This window comes from Bipolaris victoriae (genome assembly GCF_000527765.1).
Source record: "Bipolaris victoriae FI3 unplaced genomic scaffold scaffold_84, whole genome shotgun sequence".
Taxonomy (NCBI): Eukaryota; Fungi; Ascomycota; class Dothideomycetes; order Pleosporales; family Pleosporaceae; genus Bipolaris; species Bipolaris victoriae.
The window spans coordinates 1-20,430 of NW_014575308.1; the positions used below are offsets into that span (position 1 = coordinate 1).

The 20,430-nt window shown below is 51.7% G+C and overlaps 7 protein-coding genes across 7 annotated transcripts; 4 read left to right on the forward strand and 3 right to left on the reverse strand.

Annotated features, from left to right (window-relative positions):
• Positions 1-815: 815 nt before the first annotated feature.
• Positions 816-2,676, reverse strand: COCVIDRAFT_107252 (hypothetical protein; the record flags this gene model as incomplete). The annotated part of the gene is made up of 2 exons (XM_014698070.1): positions 816-1,185; positions 1,379-2,676. 2 exons carry the CDS (start codon positions 2,674-2,676, stop codon positions 816-818), a joined length of 1,668 nt encoding a protein of 555 aa, XP_014553556.1.
• A 1,286-nt stretch (positions 2,677-3,962) lies between these two features.
• Positions 3,963-5,158, reverse strand: COCVIDRAFT_40403 (hypothetical protein; the record flags this gene model as incomplete). The annotated part of the gene is made up of 2 exons (XM_014698071.1): positions 3,963-4,814; positions 4,871-5,158. The coding sequence occupies 2 exons, from the start codon at positions 5,156-5,158 to the stop codon at positions 3,963-3,965; spliced, it is 1,140 nt and encodes a 379-aa protein (XP_014553557.1).
• A 1,330-nt stretch (positions 5,159-6,488) lies between these two features.
• On the forward strand, positions 6,489-7,517 carry COCVIDRAFT_18549 (hypothetical protein; the record flags this gene model as incomplete). The annotated part of the gene is made up of 2 exons (XM_014698058.1): positions 6,489-6,648; positions 6,718-7,517. 2 exons carry the CDS (start codon positions 6,489-6,491, stop codon positions 7,515-7,517), a joined length of 960 nt encoding a protein of 319 aa, XP_014553544.1.
• A 1,001-nt stretch (positions 7,518-8,518) lies between these two features.
• On the forward strand, positions 8,519-9,388 carry COCVIDRAFT_18550 (hypothetical protein; the record flags this gene model as incomplete). Its single annotated transcript, XM_014698059.1, has 2 exons — positions 8,519-8,881; positions 9,092-9,388. The coding sequence occupies 2 exons, from the start codon at positions 8,519-8,521 to the stop codon at positions 9,386-9,388; spliced, it is 660 nt and encodes a 219-aa protein (XP_014553545.1).
• A 172-nt stretch (positions 9,389-9,560) lies between these two features.
• Positions 9,561-9,974, forward strand: COCVIDRAFT_107260 (hypothetical protein; the record flags this gene model as incomplete). The annotated part of the gene is made up of 1 exon (XM_014698072.1): positions 9,561-9,974. The coding sequence occupies one exon, from the start codon at positions 9,561-9,563 to the stop codon at positions 9,972-9,974; it is 414 nt and encodes a 137-aa protein (XP_014553558.1).
• A 1,264-nt stretch (positions 9,975-11,238) lies between these two features.
• On the forward strand, positions 11,239-13,332 carry COCVIDRAFT_18551 (hypothetical protein; the record flags this gene model as incomplete). The annotated part of the gene is made up of 2 exons (XM_014698060.1): positions 11,239-11,689; positions 11,771-13,332. 2 exons carry the CDS (start codon positions 11,239-11,241, stop codon positions 13,330-13,332), a joined length of 2,013 nt encoding a protein of 670 aa, XP_014553546.1.
• A 641-nt stretch (positions 13,333-13,973) lies between these two features.
• Positions 13,974-17,922, reverse strand: COCVIDRAFT_40407 (hypothetical protein; the record flags this gene model as incomplete). The annotated part of the gene is made up of 3 exons (XM_014698073.1): positions 13,974-14,887; positions 16,749-17,425; positions 17,489-17,922. 3 exons carry the CDS (start codon positions 17,920-17,922, stop codon positions 13,974-13,976), a joined length of 2,025 nt encoding a protein of 674 aa, XP_014553559.1.
• Between the last annotated feature and the right edge of the window lie 2,508 nt (positions 17,923-20,430).

A 20,430-nucleotide genomic window follows, 5' to 3' on the forward strand; every position in this document is an offset into this window, starting at 1 on the left:
GGGGGGGGGAAGATATGATCTTGTAATTGAAATAATTAAAACTAACTATCCTTTTCTTTTCATTCTTACTTTAAGGCGTGTTTTTTGTCTTAGTTTGATAGTTTGATTATTACATTCCAAATCTAACATTACTCTAGTCTCCATCCCCTTTTACACCTCAACATTCTTTTTTTCAATACTATAGCATCTATTTTCCCTGGGAGATCGGAATCAAAACAGTATTAGATGAAATTACCCGATTCAGCCATGTACGCGAATGGGGTTTCAAAATACGAGGGTAGGTAAGCCATTATAGCGGAACGGTGTCGCAGGTACGTGCTTATGTGTGTATGTGAGCTGAGGCACGCATGTGCAGTAGATGTATGTGTGCGGGATTTGAGGTGGGAGTAATGAGGAGAGTATGCGGCGTTTGCGCTGGGAGAGGAAAAATTGTAATAGAGAAAAGAATGATTCATTTCAAGACTCATCGGTATGAATATCGAAAGTCTAGAGAAAAAAAAATACCAAAAAAAATTACATTTCATTCGTTTAGGACCGAGTGTAACATCCGGCTTTCTATTTCCCCCTCCCCGTTTTCTTAATTCGTATCGTTACTAACATATCCCATAAATTCATCCAAAAAAAAGTCATCAGACATCGTAATTCCAGCCCCCCAGCCATGTCATAAACCTCATACATATGAGCGGCACGATAAGGGCAAACAAAAACAGACAGACAAGCCTGAAAAGGAATGTACGGGTACAACCCAAAGGGAAACCTAATAATACACTAAACATGGTACGATTACCACGCCATCATGTCTCGGAAGCTCAACCTTAATAGTCCCTCCTCCGATGCCTCCTCGTCTTAACCGGCGACCCATTACCCTCCTCATCGCTGCTAAAATAGTCGTAATCATCCTCGTACTCGTCATCACGACCATAGTCGTATCCACGATCAGGGCGGCGATCGCGCCTATTATCGTCTCTGGAACGCTCGTCTCCCCTGCTACGCTCCTCTCTGCGCTGATACTCGTCGCGATGTTCGGTAGTAGGACCGCGAGATTTGGAGCGAAGCCGGTCGATAATACTGCGGCTTCTAGCGCGCAGACCAGGGGCTTTGCTGCTGCGGTCCTCCCGGTCATGTGGGCGAGTGCGCGAGCGGGAGCGAGAACGGGATGCAGAACGGCGGTCGCTTCGACTCCTGCTTATGCTGTCAGAAACTCTTTACGATGGGGCCACAACAAAAGACGCATGGCTGTATTGATTGTATGAATGCAGTACAAACGCACCTTGAACGTGTCGCCAGTTGCCGGGCGCCGAGCGCACCTGCCGCTGCTCCTGCAAGCGTCGTCAGTCTACTTTTACCCATGGTCCTGCCTGCAATTCCGCCAGCCAACGCACCTCCCACTGACGCCGCCAGCCCTTTCTCGCGAAGGTCCATACTGTCGAATCTACCACGCACTTTAGCCATGCGTGAATCTTCTCGACCATGGTCCTTGCTAGAATGGGATCGACGGGAGTGGGAGTCGGCAGACCTGGCTCGATTCCTATGCCCATGTTCGCCACGGTGCCGGTGGCTGCGGTAGGGGTCTACAGGAGGCGGGGCATATTGGACGACGTCTTCGCGCGCAACATGAGGAGCATAAGCTGGATACGGTGGGTTGGGCGTGGGGCTGTAACCAGGCTGAGAGTTCGATCTTTGACGGCTGAATGGCGGTGGCGATGGTTGATATCCCGCGAACTCAGTATGATGGTAGGGGTTCAAGGGCGAGTTTGAACCAACTGGTGGCGGAGGAATAGAAGCATCACTCATTGGTGCAGCATTATATGCACCATTGGGAGCGTATCGAGAGTGGCTTCGATGGGCATCCTGCTGCGTGTAGTCTGAATCGACGCCTCGGGTTGAGGATGGTGCTGGCTTCTGGGGATTAGTGAGTGGACGCTGAAGCAAGGCTGCGAGAGGCGGCTCATATGACGGGGTAAAGGAAGCAGAAAGTGGAGAAGCACGAGAAATATTGTCAAGGAAACGAGGTTTAGACATCAAGGGACTTGACGGCGTCGATGTGGTCCGGCTCTTCGACATCGGCCGACTCGTGTCCGCCGGTATCGAATGCTCGGGCATCGTCGCAAGTGTCGCACGTCGAAAAGAGGAAAAATTATTTACCTGGGGCGAGTATCCGTATGTAGGCGTTGCCGATGGCTGGCGTTCTTGGCCAGGCACCGGGCCGGGAGCATACTGCTGGGGCTCGTAGGGCTTGTATTCGGATGTTGGCGGAGGAGGAAAATAGGGCTGTCTTTGGTCGGGCTGGGCCATGATTTCTTGCGATTCGCTACGTGAGCCGTCAAGGTCACTGCTGTGCTTATGACGTCGGCCTCGACTTGGACTTCTGCTAGAACTTCTTCCAGCACTCCTTGCACGTCGTCGTTCTTGCTTTCTTGGCTCGTGATCACGGTCGTAATTGTATTCTTCGGCAGACTGGTCGGATGGGCTGAGGTCTCTTCGTGAGCGGCGTGCGCTCGAGTGGTCTTCGCTCCTGTATCGTTGTCTGGTCTCGTTTTTCTGACGGTCTTTGCGGTCCTTTCCAGCGTTTTTCTCTTCTTGTGGGGTGAAGTAACCGCCTGGGATCTTGTGAAAAAACTTGTCGGGAATCTGCTCTGCGCCGTAGCTAAGAGCCTTGAAGGCGAGGGCCGCCATCTTTCAAAGGGTCCACAGAATCCGGATGTCGGAATGTGACGTAGGTTTGACTTATGCGCCGCACTCTGATTGGAGCGCACTCAACTGGGCCGAGCAAAAAGACGGGGGAGCCTGGCAAGGAGGACGGGGTGCAGAAGTTCTGGGTATGAGAGTGGCGGATTAGAGAGCAGATGTTGTAGAATGAGGAATATGCGTCAAGTTGGGAGCGTTGGGCTAGTTAAGGTCGCTGTTGGCAGTGTGGACGTTGGAAGAAGCAAGGTGACTGAGGTGCGTGCGTATGTGAGATGGTGTGCGATGTGGCGAGTGGATCTTGATGAGCAAGGGAGTAGGAGGCAATTAGCCTGGTATGTATATCCTCACTGGGCACCTGCGCTTAAACCCCACGATATACCCCGATTTGATGCTTCAGGGCGAGCCAGTGCCAGGCGCGTTGGCGAGGTGGCTGCGATGACGTCGTTTCTAGTCCTGGTGGCTCGTGCACTCTTGCTTTATTGGAGCCGCATCTCAAAGATCGCCTACACGCCTACGTACCATGGGAAATAGACCTATACGAGCAAAATGGTAGCTCCATGTATGTCGCAATCATGGATGTTGCATGTTCTGAAGGATTCGAGACATTCCATGACTGCTGCTTCACAATCACTGCGCCGCAACTGCAAGAGGCCATGGACACATACACACATACACACAAGATGCCAGTTAGTGCCCAACACCCTCTTGTGTGATCCTGGATACGATATAGAATTGCCACAGAATTACCACTGTTTCTATTTTGTATCACAAACCCCATTCTACTGCTAGTATGAGTACTATGGCCGGTGTAAGCGAAAAAAAAAATCAAGGCCTGGTCTGGTCAGGGTACGACCCCATCCGCTTACTAGCCACTGGGCCCTAGCAGCTAGTAGTATCCATTCACGCAGGGGTGTCTCTTTTGTGGGACTACTTAGCCTATTATAAAAATGGTAATGCGTTGGCAAGGCTCGTCAGCTTCGCGACCCCGGCCACTCGCATCTATGGAGCCAATGTGCGATGACGACATGTTCCATCTTCTTTGCTTCACCGCTTTCATCACACATCACGCGTGCACTCTGTGGCTTGCATAGCAGTCGAGCATTCAGTCGTCACTGTAGTACACATTGCGAGCAAAGTGCCAGTAGAATCCATGTACTGTAAGCGTGGGTATCGCCGCCATCCAAATTATCCAAACGCCACCGCTCAAACAAAAGATTACAACAAAAAGGGCTTCCTTGGGCTAGGACCACAATCATACCTCGCCCATCGCCGATTTACGGCTCACCAGCAGTGACAGCGACATGGTTGCGCACTTCGCCTGCGGGTCTGCCAGTGCTATCCAATACTTCAACCATGTCGTCGACCATTCCAAGGAATCTTTGCCTGTATTCATCGCTCGAAGTAGTGATGCTCATCGGACCATGATCCTTTCCGGGCTTCAGCGCGTTGAAGAGCTTGACCAGGCCTGTCAGCGTTTGGGCTTGAAGCGCATCTTTGGCCCAGAAGAAGTCAAGGATGACGGCCCTATAGACCCACTTGCCGTCGCGGGACACCAGACCACTACGCCATGAGGATCCACGTCCTGGAGGGGGCGGGATCTGGCTATTGTCGGCAGTGCTTAGATTGGCTGGATAACGGACAAGGAACAGCGAGTAGTCGACTGCGTTGTTTTCCTGCAGGATCTTCGAGTCTCGCGAGAGTTGCGCAATCAGCTCCTCCTTTTCATCAATCGTTACCCGCACCTTGTCGTTGAACTCGTCAATGAGGCGCTCCTTTACACTCTCCGGTGCCAGTCTGCCGTTTGCTATGTCGCGTTCGGGGTAGAAGTAGTCGTTTGGCTTGAGATCATACGTCTCCCATTGTTTCTGGTGGTGCTCGCTGCAGGTGGATTTTCCGTAAAGGATGTTTTCCATTATGATGTGATGACTTGGCGCCGTACCCAGTGCAGCGCCAACAGTCACTGTGGGGCAGTAGAGGAGATCGGTGATGCGGACCAGGAGGGAGTCTTGATTGAGCTCCATGTGCTCAACATAGGGATCGAGAAGACGGTTGCGGAAAAATGACTGTTCGAAATGCCGTGGCAGCGACTTGACTAGGAACTTGGAGTTTGGTGTTGTGAAGAACGTCTACTACGAATCAGTGAAAGGATTCATCAAGCATACAATAGCTGGTGTTCGCGTACCGATCCCGAATAGCCCAAGTCCCCAACTGCTACCAGGTCTGTCCGCTTACTGCTGCTAGGGCTGCGGAAACTCTCCGTGTATTCCTCCTCTTCTATTCCCCACGTTTCGTTTCTCAGCATCTTAAATAATGACGCGCGAAATCGCGCGAGGGTAAGGTTGAAGAGGGCGAAAAATGCGTAAATGCGCGCCCATAGGCCGAGGCGTCCATTTTCATCTTTCCTGGGAGAGTCGGACTTGAAGACTGCGCGGAGGATCGAAGTGCTGATGAGACGATCGCGGCGTCCCATTTTGAGCTGTGTGCGATATGGTCAAGTAGGTGATTGTGTAGAGCTGTCAGTGTTGTAGACATGTGAAGCGCGCTGTTACCAAGGACCGCTATGTCGTCGTGACGTCAACGCGCTAAAAGGCCGACGAGCTTGAGCAGCCAGTTTGTGCAACAGAGCTTCACCAATAGACATTGTACTAGTTTCTTGGTAGCTCAGAAAAACACTTGGACACTTCTCAGAAGAAATCATATCGACATCTGGCTGGACTCGGCGATGCGGCTGATGAGTTCGTCTTCTGCTGCAGCTAACATTTAGCTTCCAGGGCGGCCGCCACCACAGGGGTACCAGTGTTCTTTTGAGCCATGCTTTTTTCATGGAATTGACTACAAAATGTCTTGAAAATTGGAAGTCCATGAAATATCACTGGTGCCAATTCAATGAAGACGGGTTGGGCCCGAGAGTCAAGGTAATGATCATATATACTCTGGAAGCATTACCATGACACCAAGCATCCCTGCCAGACTCTGCACATGTTCTGGGGTGCAAAGACGTCTCAACAATATTCTTAGATGCCTCACTATCCCCGCAATATTAAGTATTCGCTATTGAAAACCTAGATAGCAGTGGGACGCAGTCGTCGGCTGCAGTTATCAGATTAATATACACCTGCAGCAACGATGTCTATTGGCTCTGTTGAGATCCTTCTCCGCGGCAAACTGCGGAGAGAACCTTCGTCCCGGTAGATTACCATCTTGGCAAGATCACGCAGTTGTGAACCTCAAACGAGGGGTCTATTCCTTACATCTTGCGAGTCTGGACCGTGGTGTGACAGTGGCTTGTAACCTCACCAGCCGTGTATACAGGACATAGCCATTGGTCTGGAAGCGTCTGAAAAGGCGCCCTGCCAAGTGCATGTGTGTATGATCATGGCGATAGACCCTTGAAGCCATAGAACCTTCCTCTTCAACTTATCCCGGCGGTGAGGTTGACGGCTTGAGCCCCCACATGGTTGTGCCTCTCGCATTCATTGCAATAGTAATCGAGGGGTCCCTCCTAGGCGTCCGGCCTGGCTATTGGTGGTCTTCATACTTTTGTTGGCAAACTATCGAGTGGATGCCGTGTGCTACCGCTGCAGGGTCATTGCGACTATGCTGACACGTTAACTTTATTGAGCATGTTACGACTAAACATATAAATTCTGCTTAAGCCTCGGTGTACAAAGTGAGAGCGAATATTCAGCAACATACACTCGGCTTACAGTGAACTTGACATACGGGCTTACCAGCAATCTTTGTATCTTTTCCCAAGTCTCGACCCCAATCTTGTATTTACAACATACCCAAGTCACAACATGGCAGCGGCAGATGTCCAACAACCACCTGTGGAAGAGGCAGCGCCCGCACTGCCAGACTATCTCACAAATCCCAATGCTGTCCTTGGAGACAAGGAGGCAAAGTGGCGATATGGACGAGCACCAGATTACACCAAAACACGAAAAGTATACGCCGAGAGTAAGTTTCCCAATTTGGAAGTGGTGCGGCGGTCATTTCCTTTTGTGCTCATCTAATTGCACACGGTAGCAAAGCAAAAGACACACGAAGCCGGGTCTCTGCCCGAGCTGGTCGAAAACCTAGTCAAGAACTGGGAAGTGGAGGCGTCGTTCAAACCAGACATTTCCGACTGGCGCACCATTGACACAGCAAACTACTCGTTTGCCATCAACGGAGGCGAGGCTGAGGGAGCAGAAGCCATGCTCAAAGTGGGCACGTACAACGCCATTATTGCGCCAAACGAGTACTACTCACCCGAATACTCGGACTTTGCGTCGTCGCACAAGACATTCAAGCGCATGATGCCGACGTTTGCGTGGGAGGTGCTTGAGGTGTATAGTGGACCGCCAACAGTCAGTTTCAGGTGGCGACACTGGGGTATCATGAAGAACGACTATGTAGGATTCAACAACAAGGGGGAGAAGGTGAAGGCCAAGGCGCACGGAGGGCCGATTGATATCCAGGGCGTGACTGTCGCGACGGTCAACGACAAGGTGCAGTTGCGCGAGGTGAGGACGTGGTTTGACCCCATGGACATGTTTAGGCAGATTGCGCCGCACGGTGTGGTTAGCAAGGAGAACAAACCAGCCCATGTATCACCGGCGGATGCGCTGGATGAGGCGCAGGCTGGTGTCAAGGTGCCAGAGGAACAGGAACTTCCTGATGCTACTGTACAGAGTAAAGAGGAGTTTGAGCGGACCATTGGCGAGATTGATAAGAAAAGGGCAGAGGGCCAGAGAGCACAAGATGTACCGGATGGCCATGTTGATGTTTCCAGTGCTCAAGGCGATGTCGGCGCGTGTCCATTCATGTCTGGGGCGACGCGTTAAGTGTGTGTTAGAGTAACGAGGCTGTTGATTACAAGACTGACTAGTTGAGGGTTAGTAGGCCCGTGGGATGGCCGTTTAGCGTATTATTTTGGTTTTGATTATGAACTCCACCATCTTGTGCATGCTAGCTGTCTTTCCCTGTACTGGGACAGACCGAGGATCCATATGTGAGTCAAGTGGCGAACAGTCTCGGTCTTCTGAGAAGCATCACGATGGGCTCTATGCCAAGAGAGGAAAACAGCAGATATGGTATTTGTTTGGTTCTTGCCAGATTGCAGTATTGGCGATTTTCACATTGCAGTGGTATCTGCGTAGGCATCCATCTCGCATTATCAGCAGTCAGCCGAGGAACGAGCATATCCACGTGTGCATGTCTGGTGGAGACGGGCGGGCCTGCATTTCTTTACTCATCAATGACTGTACGGTGTAGACTGTGTCGGTGGCCGGTTTGATTCGACTAGTCAAGGGGGAGATGGAAGTCCTTCCTAGTCTGGACAGAAGTCACGTTGGTGTTGGAATCATAAGTGGGGCTTGCAAGAAATACAGACGCAGCTGACCAATGTGGAAGCGGCGATATTCAGGCTGCATGGAAAACAGTGAAGCTGAAGCGTCAGTTGGAGGAGCAGGTGGGCGGTGGCCTTGGGCGAGGGGCCGTAGGTAGAGGAGGGTGTGGTGGCAAGAGGATGGATGGACCCTCGATGGGTTCGTCGGGCTGGTGGTGCAAAGGATGCCGTCTGCCGTAGTCTTGGGCAGGTGTGGTGACGAAAAGGTCATACATTGGCAGTGTGTAAAGTAGATGGAGGAGGTGTAGACGTCCAAGCCATCCAAGCCGGGCGTTGCCTGTTGCTTGCCCAACTGTGCTCTTGGCGCCATATGTAGGGCTCGGGTTGTAGGCAGCAGTGAGTCATAGCCTCGTTTGCTCACCCCATCAGCATCGTCATGATCACCGCCACAGTCGCGGTATTTGGCCGCCTTGGGCTCCATACGGGCTCATTGTCTTGATGGCCCGTGGCGATGGCGATGATGGTGGTATTGGTAGCCATGGTGGTGGTGTCGATGATGATAATGATGATGATGGTGGTGGTGTTGATAGTGCACATGCGGGAATGATTTTTTTTCGCAGCCGTGGATCGAGGCCATGGCTGGGGGAGGCCTTGCGGCGCGCTGCACCTGCACTACGCTGGGCTACGCTGGGCTGGGCTGCTCTACTGGCAGTGTTGCAGTTGCAACAAGCGGGGGTGGCTAGCGCACTTGGATCCGGCCTCGCTCCGCCCACACCGGAACAAGTCGCGTTCCGGGCGAGTGCGAGGAGGGCAGTGTCGGAGAGGCAGGCCGACGAGAATGGCACAGGAACGCTGGGCTGTGTGCGTCATTGGGGGGGGGGGCGGCATTTGGCCGGGGGAGGCAGCCAAATGAACATGGAACTGGAATTGCATCGTCGCATGATGAGATTACGAACGTCGCAGCAGCCATTGAGGCGTCGGCGGTACACAGAGGCCATGCACGGCACGTCCAAGGCACAGAGCAGCCTGTTTGCGGCCTAGCGCGCGTAAATCGGGCCAATGACGGCGCAGCCACACGACCACAGCCGGCCCCCTCATCTCAACCCAGCTGAGGGCAAGCGACGAGGGTGTCACGTCAGAAACCGCCGTCCCGCGCTACTCTGGCACGGAGCGTTGGAGAGCAGACGCGTCCATGGCGGCTGCGAAAAGGGGACGCCGTGTGTCGCAGCAGCTGGGCCCCGTCTTGGTCGTCGCCGTGTTGTAGCGCATTCCAGCGCACTTGGTTGCGTAGGGAAGCAGGGAGGCAGGGAGACAGGGAGCCAGGTGGGCGGCAAACGGCAAACGGCAGACTGGAACCAGCAGCAATAATAGCAGCAATAGCACCAGCACCAGCACAAGCACCAGCTGCGCCAGCCATGGCGGCACTGGGCAGGCCAGGCCATGCCATGCCATGCGACTGCGGCCAGTGGATGGATGCGTGATGATGGATGGGCGGAAGCGTCTCACGCCCCTTTGCGTTGGACTCCTGCACCCGCAGTGCATGCTCGCTACTCTGCATGCGGACAAGACAAGAAGCTGCTCCAGCAAAGGCAGCGACAACAGCAAGACGTTCTCTTGTCGACATGCACAACAACAGCGATCAACGGGCTGCATGGGCGTGTGCCCAAGTGGCGGCGGGCTGCACACGGCGCACGTGGGAACAACAATGAGGCAAAGCAAAGAAAAAAAACCCTGCGCCAGAGCGATGAGTCTTTGGCCCAGGTCGCGCTGTTGTGTGGCAAACAGGCAAGCTGGCCATAGCGCCCGACCTGGCAATGACTGGACCGGGGCGGCGCTGCGAGGGAGGGTACGGGGGTTCCTATTAGTATCGCCAGACTGCCGCCCAGCCCGTCCTCCCTCATCAAGACAGCAGAAATGGACTTCACGACTCCCTACAGCGCGCCCTGGGGCCTGAACTAGGTCTGTCTCATCCACAGTGTCGTCTGTTCTCTGTCGCCATCTCCCTCTGCCGCCTAAACCTGCCTCCCGCCTCCCGCCTTTGTCCAGGTAGCAGTCACCGCACGACCGCCCGTCCGTCGCCGCCACACTGCCGCCTACAGCCTACCACTCATAGACTCATCCTCACTCGCCCCTACTCACCCGCCACCCACTCGACAGTAAAAGGCCCAAGAGCCGCATTCTCTATCCTCCCTACCCCTCAACCTCATCTGTCCCGTACCTGCGTCGCGATACCGCTTCCCCGCCACCGTTGCTGTTCGCGCCTTCCCACCTTTACCGACTCTCCGACCGCCACTTCCTCACACGTCAGAACCTCAGCTCCTCCCACCACCACCACCACCTCCTCCTCCCACCAGTTTACATGTACACCACCATCCAATAGTAATACACCACACACTCACCACACAACCAACCAACCACACACAATCTCTTCGACAGTCTCCTTCCCCACCATCCCACTGCCAGCGCGCGCCAAGTCGCTCCAGTTTGGTGTTACCGCTGCACGGTAGCCACCATCCTCGAACACTTCACCCACCGCGTTCCAGTACCACAATGTGCTATTCAGCCTACACTGCTTCAGTCACTCGTCGCTCAGAATTCACCATTACTTTCGGAAACAAGGCCTTCATCGGAGGCTTCGCTTGCTAGACTCTTCCCCGCATCCCCTCAGGCTTTCAGCTCGTGCACCCCGCTGTGCAATAGCTGCAACATCCGAGTGCTTCGCGGACAGTCTCCTACAACGGTCTTGTTTCGGTGATTCTGCAGTTGACAGTGACTGGAGTCTTTTTTTCTCTGGTAAACGCATCTGGCAGCTTTTTTCGACCACTTGACACTGCTCGAATCTTCCTACCATTTACGACCTCGTCAACTACCCCTCGATCCTCTTACGTTCTACAGTCCTCGAGCTCTCCAGATCGCAATCACACCACTCGTACAGTCACTCCACCCGTGATCGCCGAGTGCTAAGCGTTCCGGATCAAGATCTCAAGAACATACGTCAGAAGACACAGGGTCGCCCTCTTACGGTTTGTCCCATCGGTTAAGTCCTCGGTCACCCCACGACCACCTCATCACGCTCTTCGCCACCTCTTCAGGTCTACCTAACGGTCAGCACTCGAAGACGTAGTGACAAAGCATAGTCATACCTCTCCACTCCTTCCTTTATTGTCCTTTCCCTTTTATCAGGTCCAATTCCTGTCCACACAGACACTTTCCTAAACATGAGTCTCGATATCCCCCGTTCAAACTACGGCTTCTTGCCCGAAACACACCCATATGCCGCCCCCCTTTCTTCTTCGGCATCCTCTTCCACCTCATCAGTATTCTCAGACGCTGCATCACAGACATCCAGCGCAAGCTCCAGATCAACCCATTCCAATTGGGACTCGGAAGAATGGAGTCGCAGCCAGGCCGCGCAGTCATCCGCTGTCGACGCCACCAGCCTTTCTTCGTTTCAACAACTTAGCAGAGTAAGCACTTTCCCTCAGTACCAACATGCAGCATGCCGCGACTCCATGCCAGAGAGGCTCCCTTCTCTGCGCGCAGAGTTCTTGGCCCCACCGGAGCAGCGACAGAATCCACGTCGATCGTCGGCGAACGTCAACCAAAGACCTCCGCCCCAGCTCGTCCGGCAATCCGATCGCAAGGTCAACTTCGTCGATTGCCTCGTCGGTTAGTACCCACTTTATCCATGGCCCAAAGACCACTCCGCTGATTTTTCCCTCCTTCAAGATTCCGCTACTCAAATGGTAGAGGTCATCTGGCAGCTGTCTGAGCCCAAGAGCCGCTGTGAGAATGCTTCTGGACGCGGAGTACTTCCTCTTCGCATGTTCATCCAGGAGACTCTCCGCCGATCACGCACCAGCTACTCTACGCTCCAGGTTGCTCTGTACTACTTGATTCTCATCAAGCCCCACTTGCCCAAGCATGACTTTACCATGTCACAGCCTGAAGACGCTTCTCTTCGCGCCCTCCAGTGCGGTCGTCGCATGTTCCTTGCTGCGCTCATCCTCGCATCAAAGTACCTGCAAGACCGCAACTACTCAGCTCGCGCGTGGAGCAAGATCTCTGGCCTCAAGGTTTGTGAGATCAACACCAACGAAATAGCTTTCCTCGAGGCTGTCAACTGGAAACTCCACATTGTTGATTCGATCTGGGAGAAGTGGCAAGAGGTCGTTTTGCGATATACTCCTACCCTTCCCCCTCCTTCACCCGGAGCTTCCATTCCCAACCACTGGAAGGATGTCATTCCCATGTTGACACCTGAGCTGGAAATCATTGAGGTGACCCCCAAGGCTTCCAACGCTCCTGTTCGCCCGCCATTGAGGACACAGCTGAACGCATCGCCCTACCGTCAGCCATCTCTTGACGGATGTGGATCGCAAGAAAGCACGCCAACTCCCTCTCTCTACCAGGTGCCTCGTTTCTTGGAGCCAAAGCCAGACCTTGTTCGCACACCATCTCTGCCGTCCATGGCTCGCTTGGGTCCTCTGCCTACGCCTTCACTGACACCGCAGCCAATTGCCAACAACACCCCTGTTGCGGGTGCCATGTCTTTTGGACTGCGACGTCCGTCAATGTGCACGGCAATGCAACAGGCACAGTGCTCGTCATTGGCGCGCTCTTGCGTGGATCAGTTCAACCCAAGCATCAAGAACGGTCTGGAAGCCTACCACTTCCCGAGTCGACGACCATCCTTGGCTGCATCGAACGGTTCCCTATCATCATCTCCAGAGTCCATGATCTCGGATAACTCACGCTCATCACGTGCCTCGTCAATCTCGTCAGTTTCATCCGCCGGTTGGGCGCCAAACCAAAGTCAAGCCAATTTGGCCCGACTGGCGACCTGCCGTAGCGCAAAACTACCGTACCCGACGTTGTCCAAGTGCAAGGAGCAATACGAGTACGCCCCGAGCGAGGCCCTGTCCTCTCCTGATCTGGATAGCTTCCATATTGATGATTCGGATTCTTCACCTGCCAAGATTGCGAGCCCTGCCGTTGTCGCTCCTGCTAGTCGTAAGCGCGGAAGGTCGTCTGTTGATCTCCAGCAAAACGTGCGACACCTCCTCCACACCACCCGCTCGGCATTTGATCTTCGCCACAAGACTGTCCTTCCTGACCGATCGGTTGTACAGCCATTCGCCTTTACCTCGCGCAGTGAACCAAAGGGGCTGCAGTCCCCTAAGAACGCCGCGCCAGGTTGCTCGCGTCTACCGGTCCAGAAGGACTTTGGCAAGAAAAGATCATGCTGCAGCACAGAGGCCGCGCAGGCATACCGCCCGCAAGGCCCTGGCATGTGGGCTGGTATCCTATGAATATGACGTATCGTCTACGAATACTGAAAAGCCAAAAAGAAGGCTTAACGAAGAAAGGGCAAGGCAACATCACCTTCCTATTGATTTACCTTTTACCTTTTACCTTTACATCCACACACAATCTCTCTACACGCCCGTGTATATTTTCTTTAACCACGTCCAAATCACTCGGCAGTGTACGTTTTCCTAGTGTTGGAACGGCACAAAAGGGTGTACAACACATGTTTGATTTTGCAGTTATTTAGCTCTCTAGTATACCTAATTGGTTTACTTGTTGGCGTTTTCTTTTTTTCTACATCTCTTTTGTTACATGTTACCAATCTTGGCGTTAACAATTATCACTGGGAAAGCTTGCTCGGTTGAGCAACAGGTGGGAAATATCCTCGATTTGCAGCAAAGGGTGCATTTAGCATGGTCAAACGGATTGCAGGCAGGAAAGGAGTTTCAAAGTTGGCTCGCTCGCCACAATACCCTTGGTGCAGTGTACGTTTACGCTACGGCGGTTGATGACGTGCAGCGCTACATCTAGTGAGTAGATAGTGGTAGTTGAATCAGATGCTGATGATGCATATTTTGTGTTGCTGTTGCTGCTGTCTCCGTGTGATATTTTTTTTCTTCCCAACTGTCACCATGGGTCTCTCTCACACCCTCCTCGTATCATTAACATGTCTCTCCCCTTGACCTTCCCTCCCCATCTCCCTAGCAATCGTAACACTCTCCCTCAGCGCCTTCCCCACCGCCCCCCTCACCCCCATCTCCTCCAACACCATAATCCCCCCAATCGTACACCCCTCCGGACTCGTCCCCATATCCCTCACCTCGCCCGTCTTCCACCCCTGCAAAAACATCTCGGCACTGCCCCTCATACTCCTGTACACTTGCTCCTGCGCCATCTCTCGCGGCAAACCCACCGCCACCGCCGCATCTACCATTGCATCCACGATTACAGCCCAGAACGCGGGCGTGGAACCGCTTACGGCTGTTGTGGCGGCCATGTGGTGCTCGGCGATGAGTGCTGTGGTGCCGAGGGTTGAGAAGAGGGATGTGGCTGTTTCGAGGTGGTGGTGTGGGAAGGGCCGGGAGGACGCGGGGGGGAGTTGGATTGCAGTGTGTGAGTGCGAGATTTGGGCGTGGATTGTGGGGAGGGCGCGGAGGATGTGGAGGGTTGGGTTGTTTTGGGGTGGGGTGGATAAGAGGGTACTAGATAGGGAGGTTGTGGAGAGGCCGGCTATTACGCTTATTACCAACTTTCCAGCTTGGTTGCTGGAGTTTGGGGGTTGCGAGTGGAAGGCAGAGGCTATGGAGGGGATGCTGAGGAGCGAGGTTACTTGCGAGGGGTCGACGGCGAGGAGGATTACGCTTGAGTGTTGGATTGCGTGGGTGATGGAGAGGGTGGAGCGGGCTAGGGATAGTTTTTCCGAAGCAATGTGCTGGGCGAAGAGAGTGCTGAGGCGGGATTCGGATGCAACAGAGGATATGCAGGCTGTGTAGTGGGTGAATTGGGTGGCATCGGGTGAGTTGAGGAGGCCTGAGAGAATGGGGGTGCCGAGGTTGCCTGGTGGTGGTTAGTATGTTGAGTTTTGTGTTTTATATAGAGGCAGGAATGTGTACCGCAGCCTAGGATGCAGAGTCTTTGTTGGCTCATGATGTTGCTTGTTATCGTGAGTCTGAGGGGTGGAAAAGGTGTCTGATCCTGTTCTTTGTGCTAACCCAAAGCACCTCGATCTTATTAAAAAAAATTACAGCCTCGCGCTTTCTGTTTCCTGGAAACTTGACTTTGCTATTGTCGAGCTTCAATTGCTTGTCTTGTTGATGTTTGAAGTCGATGTTGCAGCTAGCGCCCGCTCCACAAGGGAATACATTTTCCTAATTCGATGAAATGATGAGGGGTGAGCTACTAGCCACTACGCACAGAGTTTTAGCTTGGCGCTGTGGAATTTAACAATCATGTCTACACTCTGTCTCTACATTAACACCACAAAAGCCTTCTCCTATCCTCCTTCCTCAGAGCCACAAACTTATATTTAGCTTGGATGAGGTGGCCAGGTTACTGATCTCGCACGTCATTGATCATAGCTTGGTCAAGCTTTGGATAAGCGTAGTACGTACTAGGTTCTGGATCTAGTCAGCTTCCGGACCTTGCAAGGCTCGGATCACGGATACCTCACTTCCATAACGCAGAGTCTCAAACCAGTCCAATAGTAATGTGCATCATGACTGTTGTACACATAGAGTCGGTGAAAAAAAAGCTCCGTGCACCGACGCGGGAGAATGCCAGACTCATTCTGTCCGCTATTCTATCCTCATGGAGTTCTTCGGGATACGTATGTCTCAACAAGAGGTTCGTTCGACTATATCCCTGTCATTTGGTATTTTCTGAATCCGGCTTGATCAACGGGCCGGATGCTTCAAGTCCGAAACAATTACATATATATTGCCGTCGTACGTTACTTTTGGTGTAAACAGTCTCCTCAGATATATAAACAAGATAGTGGAAATATTTAACGTTAACCGTTTCTACATCATACACTCAATTTCTTATCCCCACGCTACCGCTTCAATGTTCAGTGTTGTAGGAAAGAGAATCATACTTACTGGAGGTTCGCGCGGAATCGGCGCAGCAGTCAGTCGCGCTCTCGTCGAGAAGGGTGCCAAAGTATGCATCCTTGATGTTCTTCAAGACCAAGGCAAGCAGCATGTCGAGGATTTGAACAAGAAGGGACCCGGACAAGCGTTTTAACATCAATCTCAAAGGCACATTCTTTGTAGCTCAAGCCGCATTTCCGTACCTAAAAGCCAATGGGGGCGGTTCGATCATCAACTTTTCCTCCGATAGTGCAAACCAACCAATAAGTACGTTGGGGATATATGGATCAACCAAAGGTGCCGTGACAAATTTGACGCGCGCAATGGCCATGGAATGGGGTCAGCATAATATTCGCACAAACTCTGTCATACCAGCTGCCAAGACGGAAATGGATATGGAGATTAGGAACACCATGGATGCTGAAACTCTGCAACAAACGAAAGCGATGCTTAAGATTGCAATTCCACTAGGAGGAGACCTCGGCGAGGTGGAGAATTTCCCACCTATAATGATCTACCTAACCTCCGACTCAGCCAAGTTTGTCACAGGACAAATTCTTGCTGTAAATGGTGGATTCACGATGGTGCGTGGCTAAGTGTGTATAGTGCAAGATTAAGAATCAGGTGTAATTCCAGAATCTCCAACGTAAACCCATGCCCTTTTACAGTCTATACACTACGCTAGTGTAAGTAGATGTAGAATAATCAAGTTTACACCCACAGAAATCTCCTCCTCGCCTCCTTCCTCAGCGCCGCAAACTCATCCTTGGTCCTAAGCACTGCATCGCGATTCTCCACCGCCCGCCGAAGCAAATACCCTACACACTCGCCCATGCTACCCCAAGTAGTGCATTTGAAGACCTCCGGCGATATCCCACCTTTATCTTTTTCTGCAAGCAGCGAGAAACTGACTTCGTCTGACATGCCGTGTAGCTGGCCGTACGCAACCGGTACAGTAGGCAGCCCGGCTTCCACCCGCTGGCGATGCAGTGCGCTAGCCGCCATTACGGATTCACGGTTGTGTGATGCGAGCAGTAGATTGACCGACGGAAAGGGACGATGTTTCCCTCCAAAGGGACCGAGTCGCTGGCGGAGAGCACCCTGCGCTATAGTATTGTACGCGTTGTCTGTATCTTCCTTTGTATCGTGGATCAAAGCCCGGTTATCAGAGAGAATGTATGCGCCACGCACGAGCTTCAGGCCTAGGGTAAACTCGTCTTTCTCGGCTTCCGCCATGTGTTGCTGGACTACGGCGGGTGTTTCTTTGAGGTAGGCCTGGTAGGTGTTGTATATGACTGCTTTGCCTCCGCGATTGAATTTCCGCATTAGCTCCAAGGTAGTGCGGGCGATGCCGTGCTGCCAGTGCTGGGACTCGGCGTCGATTATGATTTGGATGCCGCGTTGCTTGCATTTTGTGGCTAGTTCGTCGAGGGCTGAGAGCATTTGCTGGGGTGGGAGGCTGCCTTGGCTGAATGCTGCGGAGACGGCTGGGCCGCCGCCTGTTGTCCTAGTGTTCAAATGTCAGTCTTGATTTTCTCTTACATATCTCTTCAAAAAGAGGTTTACTGACTTCAATGCCAGAATATCGCCTTTGGAAATCAAATCCAACGTCCGCAGCGTCCCTTGTCTCCACGCTTCAATATCCGCATCATGCAACGCAGCCTTTCCATTAATGCCCTTTTCCAAACCATGATCCTTGGCAGAGCCTGCTTTGTGATCAAATACCATTTCCTTTGCATACGTCAAGATGACTCCTTTGAACCCGAGATCCTTGAGTTGCTTGACGCAAGCTTGTGTCTCCTGCTCTGTTTCTCCCGCACAAAACTGGTTATACAATGTCCTTTTCAAAACTGCCTTTAGAACTGGATTTCGATCTAAATTGAACAGGAAACTCCGACTTGGTTTCGACAAAAAGGACAAAAGATGTAGTGCCGGTATCAGCAGAAATCTGTTCGATGATATAGTCGCAACGAATAGAGAGCGGAGTAACATGTGCGTCGGCATTACCGACAGAGGGTACTGCGCTTGTTGCTGAGCTGGTGCATGTCCCGCCGTCTCTCTCGTCCGTGGAAGCGTAGTCGTAGAGCTGAGCCGGATTCCGAATCTGCCAAAGTTATGGGCGAGGCTTCGCCTGCCGTATATGCATTGTAATCCCTTTCCGCTGAGTCGCGGTCGAAACATGGTTACTCCTATACGAGCAATCGACTACTATACGTAAAATCTATTTGACCACACGGAGAAAATAGTGTTGTGGGAATAGAACAGCAATGGATCAAGCATGTCTTGAAGATATGTGCCTCATTCTCCAACCAAGGTACCCTTATCTCCAACCCACCATCTATCACGCTCATCACGACCCCGCTCCCACATCCGGGACGTGGGGTGTGTACTAGAGCGTGGCAGGTAGAAGCACCCTACTAGCGCGGAACTCCGGCCGATTGGTATGAAGACTCCCATGTTCGGGCGAGCCTGGTACTAACACGTGTATATGCGCTTATACGAATGCTACAGAATGAGGCGATAAGGTAATGTAAGCCCGAAGGATTTGCGTCTTGATGCTTGAATGGTACTGCCGAAAGCGGGGTTGGATGAGCAGCGGCTTGGGTCGGGTTATCATGGTGGACCCCGCTATGCTGACCAAGTGTAGAGTTTAGATCTTGGGGTTTGACGTCTCCAAACCATAATATTGTGTTACGTACAAGATGCAGGTTTCTGAAGGTGAAAATAGTGTCTTGTTCGTTCTTGGTTGTTTGCGTACGTATGTCCGAATCCAATGCCATGATTGACTACTTCTTCTTTGTCATACGGATTCTCAAGCATGACATGACGTGATAGTTGATGCCAGAGTAGTGCATAATTCTGATTCACGTACGGCGCACGAGTTTTACTTATTCTTCGAAATCTTCGTAAGTCTGGTGCTCACGATAGGAAAATCTTGAAAGTTAGAGAACGTTTGGAGCAGTGTGCCTTTGTGTTCAAGGAAATGGTGTATCAGCTCGAAGATTGAATAATATCCTTTTCGGAGCCAATTCCGGCATATGTTTACAATTGTAAGGTTTTAGTATTAATATTTGTTTGTTTGTGAACTGTGAACAAATAGTGGGCCTAGTAGAGCCTCCTCTATACAGATTTTTGAAGATTTAGCTGCATACAAAGATCAGTCCAAGTAGTTATTCAGGCAAGAAGAGATGTGATATAATTAGCGTAAAGATAATTTCCTCTTAATTTTCGTAGCTATAGCGGAAACTTTGGGAATCTTCTTCTTCAGTCGGAACAATACCAAGTGACAAATACTACAATCGCTGCTAGATCAGGCCAGCCAGCGGTGGATAGGCAGAGTAGTGAGCAGTTTCAGCAGTGTGTAGGCAAGGTAATATAGAACCAAAGCTACAATCCTCTTCAGTACGGCTCGCAGGCTACAACTAGTGATATCTTTCCTGAATTTAACCTTGCACCTTCTCTTTCCTCACACATTCCAAAGGATATACGGATCAACCCATTAAATAAGCGGAACAACACTACCACAACTAGGAACGAAGCTTCGAGAGTATGGATTTGACTACGAAAACGATGCCATGCTATCCTGGTTCTCGATGGCAGACATGAACAGCATTGTTCGGGCACTGTGGGGCCATACCTCCATTCTTGAGGCTAAAGGGAATATCAGAATTCCCATAGCGAGGTCACTATAGGAAAGATATTAATCTATAAACCCTAGCCCCATTATTTATTCGATGGTTAACTTGCAGTCGTACCTCGATTCCCCAGGCTAGCTCACGACAGCGGAAAATTCCCGGTCCACTATCAGCCGACCGTCCCTCCGTGTACCAATCCGCCTAGTGTAATACTGAAATAACGTCGATTCTGGGCACAACGCATGGTGTACATAACTAAGAGAGTGTGGTGTAAGTGCAGGTATATTAGTAAAGAAATAACGACGCTAACGTATATTGCTTGAAACTGCTGGAAAAGTAAAGTGCGAAGAAGGAGAATGAAGACCCTACGACAGTTGCCTAGCACACTCAAGCCAACCGCTGGCGGGAACCGAGCGTAGATAATACGACACACGGAATCCGCTCAAGCTATAATATACTAGAGAGTACAGGGAATTATACAACCCCTTTCCCGTCAGCAACCAACCAAAAAAGACCCATCTGAGAACACGTCTAGAAACGAACAAGATGCACCCATAACAAGCAACGGCACCAGAGAAATAGAGCTACACTTCGAAAGCACAGCCTTCGCGTTTTTTTAAGCGAAATTTCAAAGACAGCGTTTCCCACCAATCAATGTCTCCTCGATTTTCTATTACGTTGGATACGTAACATGTTACCACTGCAGTGGAGGGAGTTGGAACTACCGTGTTCCAATATCCCGAATCAAGCCAAAAAAAACAAAACAAAGGTGCACAAAATGAGTTTTCTTTTCGCCTCGATTTCTCTTGTTCATGCAGGATTTTGTGGAACTAGGGTTATACGGCATCAAGCAATATTCTTCTAGAACAAAAATTCT